The sequence below is a fragment of the Hydra vulgaris genome, chromosome 14, assembly GCF_038396675.1.
Source record: "Hydra vulgaris chromosome 14, alternate assembly HydraT2T_AEP".
Taxonomy (NCBI): domain Eukaryota; kingdom Metazoa; phylum Cnidaria; class Hydrozoa; order Anthoathecata; family Hydridae; genus Hydra; species Hydra vulgaris.
Window position 1 is genome coordinate 13453664 of NC_088933.1, and position 16686 is coordinate 13470349.

Below are 16686 nucleotides of genomic sequence, written 5' to 3' on the forward strand. Positions count from 1 at the left end.
TGTAATTAAAAGAAGCCGACGAAAGCACATAATGACACGACTGCGATTCGATCACGAAGCCTTAAACGTGGAGTTGCACGCATTGACCTATCGGCCAAACTGACATTCTGGAGATGCTGTAAATTTGCAAAACGCATTGAATAAAGTAACTAAATTTTTTTTAAATTAAAATTTAAAAAAAAAAAAAAGAAAAAAAAGGAAGAGGGAGGGATTTCAAAAGCGTACGTACTTAGGGTGTTTTTAAGCATTTACTTGTTACTTTTATAGGGGATGGGGTAGGTGGGCAACATGGCAACAAGGAGGAAGGGTCAATTTCCTAAACTTTTGGCGTGCGTACTTTATGGATCACCCCTAAAGAAAACAATACGCATAACAGCCTTCTTTATCTACTTTTTTTTGTGCTATCATTCAAAACATACATAAAATAAAAATATATAGCGCTTCACTAATTTCGACACTTAAGAAACAATCCCATGTCTCACTCGCTGTTTAATACATTTTTGTTTGACTTTACCATCAGCTCTACGCCACTTATTTGATGGCTAACTGGGAGGTGCAAATGTTCAGGAGTCTATACAGAAAAATAATAATAACAATGACAACAACAAAATAAAAATAAATTAAAAGATTTTTTATTTCAACAAAAAATCACCTCAAACTCTCCTTTATCGTCATAACGATTATCATCATCTGGACTGTCCAAAAAAGATATCACAATTCCTAAAAATGTCAAATCAGGAATAAAACTTAAATGATGCCAAATGAAACAAATTAAAACTGGTGTCAAATCAGTTTCAGTTTGTTGACTTGCAGTATAAAAAGTATTTAGTTGGGGTGGTAGTAAGGTAAAACGCCCCTTAATCTGACACAAACAATATGGTTTAAACTTTAAACTATACTGATCGTGACCAACATATGCAACTATATATATATATATATATATATCTATATATATATATATATATATATATATATATATATATATATATATATATATATATATATATATATATATATATAGATATATATATATATATATATATATATATATATATATATATATATATATATATATATATATATAGATATATATATATAGATATATATATATAGATATATATATATAGATATATATATATAGATATATATATATAGATATATATATATAGATATATATATATAGATATATATATATATATACAGTATTGGACAAAACGTTTGCAACCAACATCGAACAATGCTAAAAGTGTTTCTAATTTTACATGTCTTAAAAACGAAACGAACTATACTACCACAGCAAACAGTTCAGGAGTCTGGAGTCATAGCATGCCATGACATGAGCAATCAACTGACAGGTGACAGCACACAGGCAGAATATCGTTGACAAGTGCCATTTTGCAGCGGACAAAACAACTGCAACTTTTTTGGTTTGTTTCATTTTCTTAAGTCTGGTCTGTGTCAACGTCACGGAAGTTTTTCAATAATTAAAGAAAGTATCCAGAAGTTTCCAAAAGCATGCAGAAGCTTCCAGAAGTTTCCAGAAGAAGCATCTGGAAGCATCCAGTAGCATCCAGAAATATCAGAAACATCCAGACGCATCCAAAAGAAGCATCCAAAAAAAGCATCTAGAATCTTCCAGAACAGGTTCACACAGGTTCATTTTACTATATAAGAGACATGTAAATCGACATGTAATTCAGTCAGTATATGGAAGTCAATCAGTCAGTATTATCAAGACAGTTTATCGAAGTGAGTTTTATCAAAGTGTTTTATCGAAGAACATCAATACAAGAAGTGAAATACAACAAGTGTTTCATTACATCAATACAGTCCACATCCAACCAAGACGTTGTGTTCCACAGAGCATTATTGTATCATCACAAGGTAAATGTAACACGGTAAGCCTTGAGAAGCGTGATTATTTATTTTAATTATTTTTATGACTTCAAGTGCAAAAATGGCTCCCGACAGTCTTGGATTGGAACTAAGAAAGAATATTATTGGCGATTACGTACGTGGAATGTCACAAAAAAGTATTTGTGATAAATATCGCGTGAAAAAATGGACCGTTTCAAGACTATGTTCCAAATATCGTTCTATGGGGAAGTTGGCAGCAGATAAAAAAGGTGGAAGACCGCGATCCACCACTTCTAGAGAGGATTCTATGATCTTCAGATCCGTCAAGAAGGATCCCTGGATATTATCAGTCGAGATACAAAAGCAATTAGAGCTGCCTGTATCGGACCGAACAATCAGACGACGTGCTGTTGAAGCCAGATTGTTTTCTCGACGCCCTGCAAAGAAACTGCTGATTTCTCTAAAAAACCAAAAGAAAAGACTCCTGTTTGCTACATATCATATTGACTGGAATGTGCAGAAATGCCGAACTGTCCTGTTCAGTGATGAATCGAAGTTCAACATCATTGGGAGCGATGGCATTTGCCGTGTTCGTCGACCGGCCAGTCGTCTAGGTCCAATACATCGAAACGATGGAATAATGGACCGTTTCATGTATAAAAATATCCTGAAAGATGTTATGTTACCTCATGCTGAATGGAATATGCCAATATAATGGGTTTTTCAGCAAGACAACGATCCCAAACACACTGCAAAAGTAGTCAAGCAGTGGTTTCAAGACAACCACCTATCGGTGATGGATTGGCCGCCTCAATCTCCGGATCTCAACCCTATCGAGAACCTGTATGAGATTGTCAACCACAGAATTAATCGTGAAGGTGTTCATAATAAGGATCAACTGTTTGAACAAATCCAAAAGGCCTGGGCAGCGATTTCACAAAGTTTTATTGATCACCTGATCGAATCTATGCCTCGAAGATGCAAGGCTGTGATCGACAACAAAGGATTTGCCACGAAATATTGATAGTGAAATACAGGTTGGTCAACATTTTGTCGAGTTGCACTTGTTTTGTCCAGAAGGAAATCAACTTTTTTTAATACTTTTGATTAATTTATTAATTTTCGTGTACAAATAATGAACTTTGTGATCTATAAAACTTGAAGAACTTTGTCTCTAAACAGTTACATAGTTATTTCTCTAAATTGAAAAAATGCAGCACTTTTATATAAAGAAACTAAATTAGCATTATTTGGTTGCACTCGTTTTGTCTGATACTGTATATATATATATATAAATGTTAAAAAAAAGTATTACTATATGCGTTTCTCAACATTATTTTGGTAAATATAAACATTGAAATTATGTTTTCTATGATTATTCTGAAAAAGTATTTGTATAAGTTTGCGGCTCACTGATATTTCATTCATTAAAAATATATAATAACAATAAAATTTAAATTTGTAAATATAGGCTAATTAGATTAGCAGAATACATCTAATTACAACATATTTTTATTTGTTTAAGTATTTTATTTGGTACTGCGAGTCTTACTCTTTATTTTTTCTTCAACACAAGGTCGTTATCACTCTTATCTGTTGTTTTGTAGTTATTTATGTTTTAAATATTTTTTTGTCTGAACGCAACACCATTATTAATAACTTATTACTATTCTGTAATTTTCGTGACATTGGCAATGTTAAGTTTATATAAGTTGTAACTTGCATCAATATATTTATGATTATAACTTTAACTTATCATTCAATGTTTATGTCTTAAATAACATTATTTTTAAATTTGTTTGAACGCAATATTTCTGTACGCAACATGAAGTTTCACAACGCAACATGCTATGTTTGAACGTCTTTATCTTAATGTCTGAACACAACATAAAAATCTCTAAATGTGACATAGTGAATTATTTCTAACTTAGGGCATACCTTATTTTAACATCCAATACACTACTTGCATTACCCTGTATAAACAAATATCTGTATTTTTTTATGTTTTAAAATTCAACGTATCAAACAATTGTAAACAACTGTAAACAAAAGTTAACAATTGAGGAAATTAATTTGGATTAACGGTTTAAGCGCTTGTTTGTCATAATTTATATTTTAATACTATTTTATTTTAGATATGGGATTCAAAAAATATTGTGACTTTCATCCAGATTATAAAGTGAAAGAAACTAACCAAGTACGCTTATTGAGACAAAACATGATGCCCGATCAATTAGAAGAATGACATAAAAGGGACAGAGAAGCAAATAAAAGTGAAGAGAGAGACAAAAAGTACATCCACAGATTGACAAACATTTTTTACACCAGCCTTTTGGTAAGGAAGTAAACAAAGTTACGAAGAGTTTACCAATGGGTGAAGACTGTCGGCGGGTTGTGTTTGTAGAAGTGGGCAAAAGGATTGGTTTGCGAGTAGTTAATAATGATGGACCAAGTAGTACACTTATAGAACAGAAGAACTGTCTCACTCTACTAATTCATAAATTTTATGAACACGACGATATTTTCCATCAGGTACCAGGCATCAAAGATGTTACTATCAGTAAAGTCATTTGAGAGAAAAGACTAACTTGTCATTTGCTATTCAACTGAAGGAAGCATTTGGAATATTCAAGAATGACAATGCTGGTGTGTCTGTGAAATTTTCAAAATTCGAGAATTAATCAAGAATTATAATTATAGGGTGCTAGCTTTAAATATTGGTAAGACTGTCCTTTTTAAAGCAAGTCATAACATCAGCAATTTTCAACAATGATGGAAGTGTATCATCAAAAATACAATTAATAGTCTCCTTAATAATAATAATAAGTCTCTAAGACTTATTATTATTATTTTTTTCTGTGGCCAAAAGTCCCAAAAAAAGTCAAATCTTCTAAACTTTTTTTTTATTTTATTATTGAAACATAGGTGCTTTACTCTACTCAAAAATGTATCTGTTTAATTACTAGAGATGAAGGCAAGCTTGCTAGAACCATTCATAATGGCTTTAAAATTGATAAATTTTTGCAAAATTTTTTTTTCAAAAATGCTTATCCTCAAAATCAACACTTGTTTCAATTAAAAAAGCTTTGAACTATTTTTATTTTAAATAAACATACTAACTCAGTGCTTATAAAAAGTATATGTCTTAGTTATATATTTGTATTTAATTTATTCATAATATGTCTCAGAATTGTTAGTATTTTAATGGTGTTTTTCTAAATTTCCTCATCTTCCTTTTTCTAAATGCCACCCGAAGATTGTTTGATTTTCTGATTTTTGTATTTACTAAACGGCAGTTATTGTTCAAAAAAAACCCCAGCTGCGACCATGTATTCTTTATGATATATTTTTTAGTTTAAAATCAACGACTTTTTTTGCTTTTATAAAAAGACCAGTTTAAAGTTAAGATATTTGGTTAAGGAGTATAGTTTTTTTTTTCTAATTTTATTCAACACATCAAACCGTTATTGTTTAAATAAACTTTTTTGTTATTATTTTAATGCTTTCAAAAAAGGAAAAAAAAAGAAAACCATTTCACTATAAATAGATAAAAATCAAATATTTAAGTATTCGATTCCAACCAAATGCCGCTCTCTTGAAATTGGAGTTAATGATATTTTGGAAGTATAATAGTTGTTTAATACTATTAATTAAAATCAGCTGCAACTAGTTATAATTTAAACTTAAAATCGATTTTGAAAATTCAAGATTTTAGACTAATTTAATTCTTACTTTACAATGCATTGTGACTTGAAAAAATTTATTTGTCTGGAAATTTGAAGTTTTTATGATATTAAATGATTATATGAAGCCTAATTAGTTGATAATTGCAGCGATTTGATTGCAATTACGTTCTGAAAGTAATAAAATTATTTGTATAAATTTACACTAAATTATAGAAATTTTCTCTTGAAGTAGCATTATTAAAACTCTTATCTTATAAATAATCAAGTTATCTTATAATAATGTTTAATAACATAACTCGAATTGAAGTATTTGAAAAAATTAAAAACACTATTTCATCATATTTCATCACAACTTACGTCAAGACAAATCGTAGATCAGTATAATACTATGCTCAAAAATGAATTAAATGTATCCATTAATTTAAATGATGATTTTACTCGTTTTGAAAAATTTCTTCTTGAATTTGTATGCAAATGCCAATCAAAACTTAGCAAAAAATATTTTCGAAATAAGAGCAAATTTTTAAGTGGTGAGTCATTTTGGCTTAATAATAAAATTTCGCCTTTAATTACTCAGCAACCTAGCAAACAATCATCATAAACCGTCGATTTAAATGTTTTTTGTTTAAATGAACAGTCATTCGGGAGAAATACGAAATACGAAGATATGTCCTACCAAAGTAAACGTCAGCACGCATCCATATTGTTAGTAAATGTTGATAAAATCTTACAAGCAGCAGAAATGCGGTTAAAAAAGAAAAAGCGATATAGTTTATAGCGATATTTATATTATATTATATAGCGATTTAGTTTGCTGTACATATTAAAAGAATATTTATCAAATACAGATTCGGCAAATGAATTAAAATGTTTTATTCAGGACAAAAACAAGCAAATTGTACCAAATACGCCACTAGAGGAATTAGCATTAATGACAGCTATGAATTTATTGAAGATGCAATATCAAGTTATGTGAAATAACTCAATTAAGTGTAATGCAAATATATATCCTACATATAACAACATCTGCAACGGAAAAAAAAAGTGTTATTCTGATGGTATTTATATAACTGAAAATGGAATGAGAGGCGAAGTTCCACTGAAAGAATTGTTACACCATACAGTTGATTGAATGCTGCAACTAACTACTGTTAAAAATAAAATATCTCAACTTGATTCCCTTGAATCCTGTATAGGAATGACTTTGTATTGCAAATGGGGCTTTGACGGTGCAAGTAGTCAAAAGTAGTATAAACAAAGATTTTACATCCAAAAAGGGAACAATGATGAATGTAATGATTTAATGTCTGATCAAAGTTTGTTTTCTACTTGCCTAGTGCCACTTAAGTTATTGTATGGTGTTATGACAATTTGGGAAAATCAAGTGCCTTCTTCAACACAATTCTGCCACCCACTAAGAATTCAGTATATTGCTGAAAACCCTTTAGTTTTAAGAAGAAAAAAAATACTTTAACAAGCAAATCAATTTGCTTGAAGAGAGTACAATGATTATTGATGTATAAATAATAGAACCAGAAGCTGAAAAGAAGCATGTAATTGAAGTAAGCTTCGACTTAAGCTTACAATGATTGATGGAAAAGCAGTTGATGCAATTTGTGACAACAAATCAGCTCAAATTTGTAATATTTGCAAATGTACTCCAAGATTAATGAATAACTTAGATAAATCTCTGATCCATTCAATGGATTTGCAAAGCTTGGATTCAATGTTTTGAGTGTATTCTACATATAAGTTATAGACTTGATACTAAAGAGTGGCAAATACGTGGACCTGAAAATATAAAATTAGCAGCTTTAAAAAAAATGTTTGTTCAGCAAGTTTGCAAAAATTGGCCTTATTGTTGACATGCCTCTTCAAGGCGAATCTGGGACAACAAATGATGGCAATACTGCTTTTTGTGCTTTTCGTCAGCATGCAGAGTTTTCGCGAATAACAGGAGTCAAGAAAGATTTAATCTACAGGTTAAACATTATACTATCAGTCATTAATTTGAATAAAAAAAATTAACATAGCCAAATATGAAACATATTGTTAAGAAACAGCAAATATATTTGTTCGAGAGTACTCATGGTTTTACATGCCAGCCTCAGTACATAAACTACTTATTCATAATAGTCTGACAATATCTAGATTTATGCTACCAATCGGAATGTACTCTGAAGAAGCAATTGAAGCTCAGAATAAAGATTAAAAAAATATTCGCTTACAACACACACGTAAATTTGATCAAAAAGCTACAATGACGGACCAATTCAATTATTTAATGCTTTCGAGTGCTTACCCAATTCTTTTATCTCTAAACTATGCAAGATCAAAATGTAAACATAAAAAAATGAATCTAGAAGGAGACACAGTTGATCTTCTTTTTCAAGTAACTGAAAAGGAAATTACAAATGATGCTAATGATGATATATATGCGGATGAAGAATATAATGAGTTGGATGAGGATCATGATTTTGATGATAAAAAAAAGGAACTATTTTTAGCTTTTGATTTGAACAAAATTATTATGTGCATTTATTTGTAAAATAGGAATAAACTTTTAACCTTGAGCTATAAAAAACAAATTCTCAGTTTTAAATATTTATTTAATATTAACAATATAATATATAATATAGTAATTGTAGTTCACTAAAAGTCTATATGCAGGATATTAGTGACTAATAGTTTAACTATTTTTTAACATTCACAGTATATGCAAGTGTCTAACTTCAATTTTCTTATAATGTCTACGTTAATTTTTTATGCCTAAGACTTTTTTAAGTTTTTCATGTTACAATATTTAATCAAATCGCTACAATTATCAACTAATTAGGCTTCATATAATCATATAATATCATAAAAACTTCAAATTTCCAGACAAATAAATTTTTTCAAGTCACAATGCATTGTAAAATAAGAATCAAATTAGTCTAAAATCTTGAATTTTCAAAATCGATTTTAAGTTTAAATTATAACTAGTTGCAGCTGATTTTAATTAATAGTATTAAACAACCTTAATACTTCCAAAATATCATTAACTCCAATTTCAAGAGAGCGGCATTTGGTTGGAATCGAATACTTAAATATTTGATTTTTATCTATTTATAGTGAAATGATTTTCTTTTTTTTTCCTTTTTTGAAAGCATTAAAATAATAACAAAAAAGTTTATTTAAACAATAACGGTTTGATGTGTTGAATAAAATTAGAAAAAAAAAACTATATTACTGAAGCAAATATCTTAACTTTAAACTGGTTTGATGTGTTGAATAAAATAAAAATAAAAAAAACTATACTCCTTAAGCAAATATCTTAACTTTAAACTGGTCTTTTTATAAAAGCAAAAAAAGTCATTGATTTTAAACTAAAAAATATATCATAAAGAATACATGGTCGCAGCTGGGTTTTTTTTAACAATAACTGCCGTTTAGTAAATGCAAAAATCAGAAAATCAAACAATCTTTGAGTGGCATTTAGAAAAAGGAAGATAAGGAAATTTAGAAAAACACCTTTAAAATACTAACAATTCTAAGACATATTATGAATAAATTAAATACAAATATAACTAAAACATATACTTTTTATAAGCACTGAGTTAGTATGTTTATTTAAAATAAAAATAGTTCAAAGCTTTTTTAATTGAAACAAGTGTTGATTTTGAGGATAAGCATTTTTGAAAAAAATTTTTTGCAAAAATTTAACAATTTTAAAGCCATTATGAATGGTTCTAGCAAGCTTGCCTTCATCTCTAGTAATTAAACAGATACATTTTTCAGTAGAGTAAAGCACCTATGTTCCAATAATAAAATTAAAAAAAAGTTTAGAAGATTTGACTTTTTTGGAACTTTTGGCCACTTTTTGGACACAAATTCTGGCTCACTGTGCTATGCTTTAAGAATAACTCCATTTTTAATGTTTGGCATTATTAGTTTCAGAAAATTTTAAAAGAGTACACGCTATTTTTGTTTTGCTTAATTTTATCATTCTGAAAGCAACATTACTTTTAGACACCATAAGTTGAATGTAAAGTAATCTTCATTAGTTCTGACAGCATTTTTTGGTGCAATATGTTAGATCAAATTCATATTTATTTGGAAAAGTTATTCAAAACCATTAGCAATACTTTAATTCTTACAAAATCTTCTCTAATGTCTGAATGCAACGGCATGAAATTGCCTCTCTCTCTCTCTCTCTCTCTCTCTCTCTCTCTCTCTCTCTCTCTCTCTCTCTCTCTCTCTCTCTCTCTCTCTCTCTCTCTCTCTCCCTCTCTCTCTCTCTCTCTCTCTCTCTATCTATCTATCTATCTATCTATCTATCTATCTATCTATCTATATATATATATATATATATATATATATATATATATATGCATATATATATATATATATATAAATATATGTATATATATAAATATATATATATATATATGCATATATATATATATATATAAATATATGTATATATATATATATATATATATATATATATATATATATATATATATATATATATATATATATATATATATATATATATATATATATATATATATATATATATATATATAATATATATATATATACATTGTGACATAACAATGTGATATTTTTCTGTCAAGCATAAATTGCAAAATTTATCACCAGGTTTGAATGGCTCCGCTTGATTGAGAATATTCCATTTTAGTAAAGGTTCTAAAGCTCTATTTTTACATTCTCACACAAATTTCGAAAGTTCAGTGGAGTTGGCCTTATCTTCATAAACAAGAGTTTTTATGTTTATACCACCTGTCTTTGAAATTTTTCTCAGTAAGCCCAATGTAATAAGGTCTTATATAATAACTCCAATAGTCACATACTTGGGCTGGGCATTTACATTTGAAAGAATTCACCCATTTGTCGGCAAACTAGGTTTGAATCCACCGAATATTCTTTTATGCGCTTTTGTTTAGCACTACTTCACGCTATAGCTTTTCTCTTTGTTCTATATTGCTCTCCTTCATCTCAAGACTGCATTCTTTTTTTTATCTCAAGACTGCATTCTTGTTTTCCTGACAACCCGAATCATTTACCTTCTCTACTCAACTTATGTCTTGTTTCTAATCCTAGTCAGAGCTCAATTTCTCCACATTTACCCTTAGGTGATTCTGATCACGACTTGATCTCTCTGAAACTCTTATCCATTCTTCTTCATCATCAGAATCCGCTATCATCGTACCTCTTACAACTATCTTAAAGCTTACTGGGACGCTTTCTGTGATTTTCTTCATGATAGCTCTTGGGTAGAAATCTTTTGCCTTCCTGCTGATAAATGTGTTTCTTACATAACTTCTTAGATTCAGGCTAGCATGGAATCTTTAATTTCCTCTCGACAATTCTAAGTCAAGCCTCACTCTACTCTATGGTTTACCTCACATTGTGCTGGGCAAATCTGTTATTCCACCACTCTTGTAGGGTTCAGTTTTTGTCACCTCACCTAAAGACAAAGGTGAATTGTTTGCTTAGAACTTTTTATCAATATTATCTCTTGATTCCACTAGTTGCGTTCTATCTGATATAGCTGACAAATGGATTGATACATTGCTTGACATTTGTATCACTCCAGCTTCTGTATCTAAAGTGATTTCCTGCTTAGACTCTTTTACAGCTTGAGGTCAGGAAAAGATACCTGTTGTAGTCTTTCAGAAGTGTTCTCTGGAGCTGTAATTTATACTTTCAAAATTATTTAACAAGAGCTTATCGGAGTCTTGTGTTCCGACATGCTGAAAAACAACATCTGTTATCCCTACTTTCAAAAATTCAGGAGAGCAATATGACCCGCCTAACTACCATTCCATTAGTCTTCTTCCTATCATGAGCAAGGTTTCTGAATCTTTATTTAACAAACACTTAATTTCTCATCTTTAATTTTATAACTTACTTTCTGATCATCAATATGGATTTCAATCTTCTGGTTCTACAGCTGTTTTCTAACAGTAATAATCAATATGTTTTATAGTGCATTAGACAGAGGTTGAGAGGTTAAGGCTATCACTCTTGACATTTCAAAAGCTTTTGATAAAGTTTGGCATGCTGGTCTTCTCCATAAGCTTACTTCTTATGGTGTATCAGGTAAAATCTTTAAGATTATTAAATCCTTCCTTTCCAGTCGCAGTATAAAAGTTGTCCTTAATGGACAGCACTCTTCTTCATATCCTGTAACTTCAGGGGTTCCTCAAAGTTCTATACCTGGCCCTATACTCTTTTTAATTTACATTTAAGATCTTCCAAATATTCACACACTTAATGAGACATTGTTTGCTTATGATACTACCATTTATTCTTGTCTTCATAAGAAGCCAACGCTCTATGATTGCTTGGAGGGGGCATTTGAGCTTGAAAAGGATCTCACTTCTACTACAGCATGGGGTTCACAGTGGCTGGTGAACTTTAATCCAGATAAAACCCAATATTTTCAGCCAATTGTTATCGCAATAATTCAGATCTTCCTATATTTATGAATGGTGATGTACTTGACAAGTCATCTACCCTTCATCTTCTAGGATTAACTTTTCCTTCTGATATTTCTTGGAAACCATATATCAAATCCACTGCAAAAAAAGCATCTGCAAAGTTTGTATCTCTTTATCGAGCTCGACACTTTTTTATTCTGGATTCTATTCTCTATCTCTATAAATCTCAAATCCGGCTTAGTATGGAATGCCATATCTGGGGCAGATCTTTCAATGATGTCCTTTCTTATTTAGACAAGGTGCAAAAACGCATTGTAAACATAGTTGGACCTGCTCTTTCAGCCAACCTCCAAGCATTATCACATTATTGCAATGATCCTTCTCTTTCTCTTTTCTACTAATACTACAACGGACACTGCTCTAAAGAGCTAGCATCTCTTGTGCTATCTACTAAAATTCATTCTCATGTTACTTGTCATTCAATTAAGTCTCATCCTTTTTCTGTTACTATACAAGTGCTCCAAAAACTCTTATTCATCTAGTTTTTTTCCTCAAACATCAGTTTTTTTCTTGTTTTCCTGATTCATATAGTTTGCAATCTTTTAAGCCATCTGTCAATCGTTATCTTATCTTATCTTATCTTTATCAACCACTATTAGAGTTGGAAGTTTCTCTTCCAGTAACTTCCAACTCTAATAGTGGTTGTTGCAACCTTGTTGGAAGCAAAGATGTTGAAATATATATATATATATAAATATATATATATATATATAAATATATGTATATATATATATATAAATATATATATATATATAAATATATATATATATATATATATATATATATACATATATATATATATATATATATATATATATGTATATATATATATATATATATATATATTAGTGATAGCACTTTTTTGGCCGATGCCAAAAAATATTAAAATGCCATCGGTTGGAAAATCTGAAAATGAGGCCGATGCCAATACCGATTGTGCAAAATGTGGCTGATTAAGCCAATGTCGATTAATTGGTACATCACTAATATATATATATAAATATATATATATATATATATATATATATATATATATATATATATATATATATATATATATATATATATATATATATATACACACACACACACATACACACACACACACACACACACACACACACACACACACACACACACACACATATATAATATAACTTTATCTAACTGATTCACTTCCAACAAGGCTGCAAGCAACCACTATTAAGTTTGGAATTTTTTTTTTTTGTTAATTCAACTCCCCAAGGCCGAGAAGGCCACTACAGATAAGGAGGCTACTTAATTGTGGTTATAACTCTCTCTTAACTCTATAACTCCAAAATATGAACCTTGACGAAGAAAGCCGCTGCGCGGAGAAACAAATTGAGCGCGGTACTACCAGGAACGTGGTGGGGATCAAACTCGGAACCTCTCGCTTATGAAGTGAGCACTCTACCACTACACCACTACTGCATTAATATATCTAGGAATAATACCTTGTAGATCACCTTTGATGTCTATAAACCTCGTTTTGTTCATTGCTAAAACAATTTTAACTGCCATACAATCATTTCTGAATAATTAACAACTCCCACTCTCAAGAGACTGTAATGCTGAGTGACATGAAACTGCAATTGTGTCAAGAGGTTCAAATGTGTTCAAATGGCAGTTCAGCTCATTCAAATTCTTGCCCCAGGTTGCACAAACTTTGCTTAGTTACTAGAATACAAAGAATATTATTAACACGTTACAAGCGGGGCGGGTAAAAATACCTGCTTTGCGAACTGCTGTCTATTAGCGGGTCGGATATTTTTATCCGTTTGAATGAATTTACTTTAAAAGCGGCACAAAGTAATTTTACTCGATTGGTTTACATATGAAACTGATAAGACTAGCTCGTACTTTTTTGTTTAGACTCTTCAACGTAATTTCTTTAACATTTCAGACTCTTCAACGTAATTTCTTTAACATTTGTTTATATAATAAAGATAACGAAAAAATCATCAATTTTGTTATGTTATTGTTTACATTCCGATTGCTCTTAATTTATATGCATAGACTAAGCAATCTCTAATCGTTTTCTTTTTTATATAAACATTCATTAATTAAGGAATGTTAAACGGATATTTTAAAAATATTTCAGACAGTTTTTATTGAGCTTTTGACGATCGAACATCTTTTTTTAAATATTTTTTTATTACAAAAATTTTTGTCGCAAAAAATGGATTCTGATAGTGGTAGTGACAGTGAAATTTACGCAGACAATTTATCGCAAATTGCAAGTGATGAAGATATTGCAGAAGTTGAAAGCGAGTGAGAAAGTGATGAGGACTTTTTTCATCCTAGAAGACGTAGGACTTTACCCATACCGCCAAGCAATTCTGAAGAAAGTGAGAATGAAGAAGTGGAGTGGTCAGAATATGACAATCCTCCAATTATAGAACAATTTTTAGGACAAAGTGGCGTTGTTGTGATACCAAGTGATTCAAAAAGTGTAGCTGAAGTTGTTCAACTTTTTATAGGAGATGATTTATTCGATTACATAGCCGAAGAAACTAATCATTACCATCAACAAAATATTGACAGGTTTAAGGACAGAGCAAAAATTATAAAATGGAAAGACGTTTCTTATTAATTAGAATTAAAAGGTAGAATTAAAAAAAATGTTGGGATTACTTCTTCTTATGGGCAAAGTTCGCAAAGTACCAGGGATGAATATTGGTCAACAGAAAGAGCAATTGCAACCCCAATTTTTGCGGAAGTAATGAGTCGTGATCGTTTTGGCCAAATATGGTATTCTTGGCATTTTTCCAACAATTCAAACGATCAAAATGAAAGAGACCGGCTTAAAAAATTCGTCCAATTATAGAATATTTCTTACCCAAATTTGAGAATGTTTATAAGCCCCAACGAGAATTATCATTAGACGAAAGTATTATGCTGTGGCGAGGTCGATTATCATTCAAAGTGTACAACGCATCTAAAATCCACAAATATGGGCTGCTCATACGAATGGTCTGTGAAGCAAAGAGTGGATATATTTGCAATTTCAAAATATATGCTGGTGATGGCAGTCGTCTTCAAGAGACAGTTCTGCAACTTTTGCAGCTATACGAAAACTTTTGGCACCATGTCTACATGGACAATTACTATAATAGTGTCGAAACAAGCGATGTCTTGTTGCAACACAAATTTTGAAGCTGCGGTACGATACGCAAGAATAGAGGCCTTCCTGAATGCCTAAAAAATGCAAATTTAAAAAAAGGCAAATCCATGTTCTGTCGCCGAAAAGACATTCTATTGCATAGCTGGCAATCAAAAAGACCCGTAAGAATAATAACAACAATTCATTCCGCAATTATTGTTGAAAGCGCAAATGTTGACTGGAATACCAAGCAGAAAACTTGGAAGCCGATATGTGTTGTCGATTACAATAAGTATATGAAAGGTGTCGACCACGCTGACCAATACTTGTCATATTACTCAATCGTAAGGCGCACAAAAAAATGGACTAAGTGGACAGTCATGTTCATGCTTAATGGCGCTCTATTTAATGCATTCAGAGTATTCAAAACTTTAAATAACAACTCAAAAAAAAGTTATAAAAACTTTCTACTCGATGTTGCCAAAGATTGGATAAGTGGTAAAGCTATTGATAATTCGGATGATCCAGTACCAAGTACGTCTGCATCTACACCCACAAGAATGATTTACCACACAGACTATTGGATGCCAAAAAACATAAAATTGTGAAAATAGTTACAATTGGTGGCCTAAAAAAGCACCCTCAAAAACAATGCTGGGTCAGTGCTACACATAAAAAAAAAAGTTTAACGTGCTTTATGTGCGAGTTTTGCAAAGTGCCTCTTCATAAAGGAGAATGTTTTTTTAAGTACCACACAGTACAAAAATATTAGTTTTAAATAAGTTAATTAGTTTTAAAAACAATTTTCAGAAATTAATTACTTTATATAAATTGTAAATATTTTTAAACAATATATTATATTATATTATTATAAAAAATTGTTGCAGTTTTTTATAATAATATAATATAAGATTATATTATTATAAAAATATAAGATTGTATATTATATTTCAAATTACATATTAGATTTCAAATTTTGCGTAGTTTTATGCAAATTTTTGCCCGCTACGCACATCTGTTTAGTCTATTTTGCTACCCGCTTATAATGTGTTAAAGAGCAAGAAAACAGTTGACAAAAGACTTGAAAAGTTAAAGGTTGTACGAGTCAAGAAAACATGAAGATCAGAGAGAGTTTCAAAGATTAAAAGATTATGGTATTGTATCTAGTTTGTTCTGACAAATATGAATTTAACATTTATAATTGCACCACCCTCCACCCACACCCTTGCTCTTTGTTTTTACTCTCTACTCTCTATGCTTCACTGATTGTTCCCCCACATAACTATATATAAATTTTACTACATACAAATTAAACATAATATTTTTAAAATAAAGCGTTTACACAAAATAAAATGTGAAAGTAGAAAAACAACTAAAAAAAAGTACTCCTCAATTTTTATTTCGAACCAAGTAATAATTTTAATACAATAATATAAGAAGATCAAACATTAAAAAAACAGTTAATTATTCCTGTGGTAATCTAATAAAATTTCGAGCTTTTGCTTTAGTG

At 30.3% G+C, this 16686-nt stretch overlaps 1 protein-coding gene across 2 annotated transcripts in view; it reads right to left on the bottom strand.

Annotated features, from left to right (window-relative positions):
- Window positions 1-370: 370 nt before the first annotated feature.
- LOC136091207 (ammonium transporter Rh type C-like) overlaps window positions 371-16686 on the bottom strand; it is a 58881-nt gene continuing 42565 nt past the window's right edge. For both annotated transcript variants that reach the window (XM_065818276.1, XM_065818277.1), the window contains exons 9-10: window positions 653-720; window positions 371-571 (exon numbers count right to left, since the gene is read on the bottom strand). In XM_065818276.1, the coding sequence (XP_065674348.1) occupies window positions 479-571; window positions 653-720 (161 nt within the window). In that variant the 3' untranslated portion in view covers window positions 371-478. The remainder of the gene's footprint in view (window positions 572-652; window positions 721-16686) is intronic.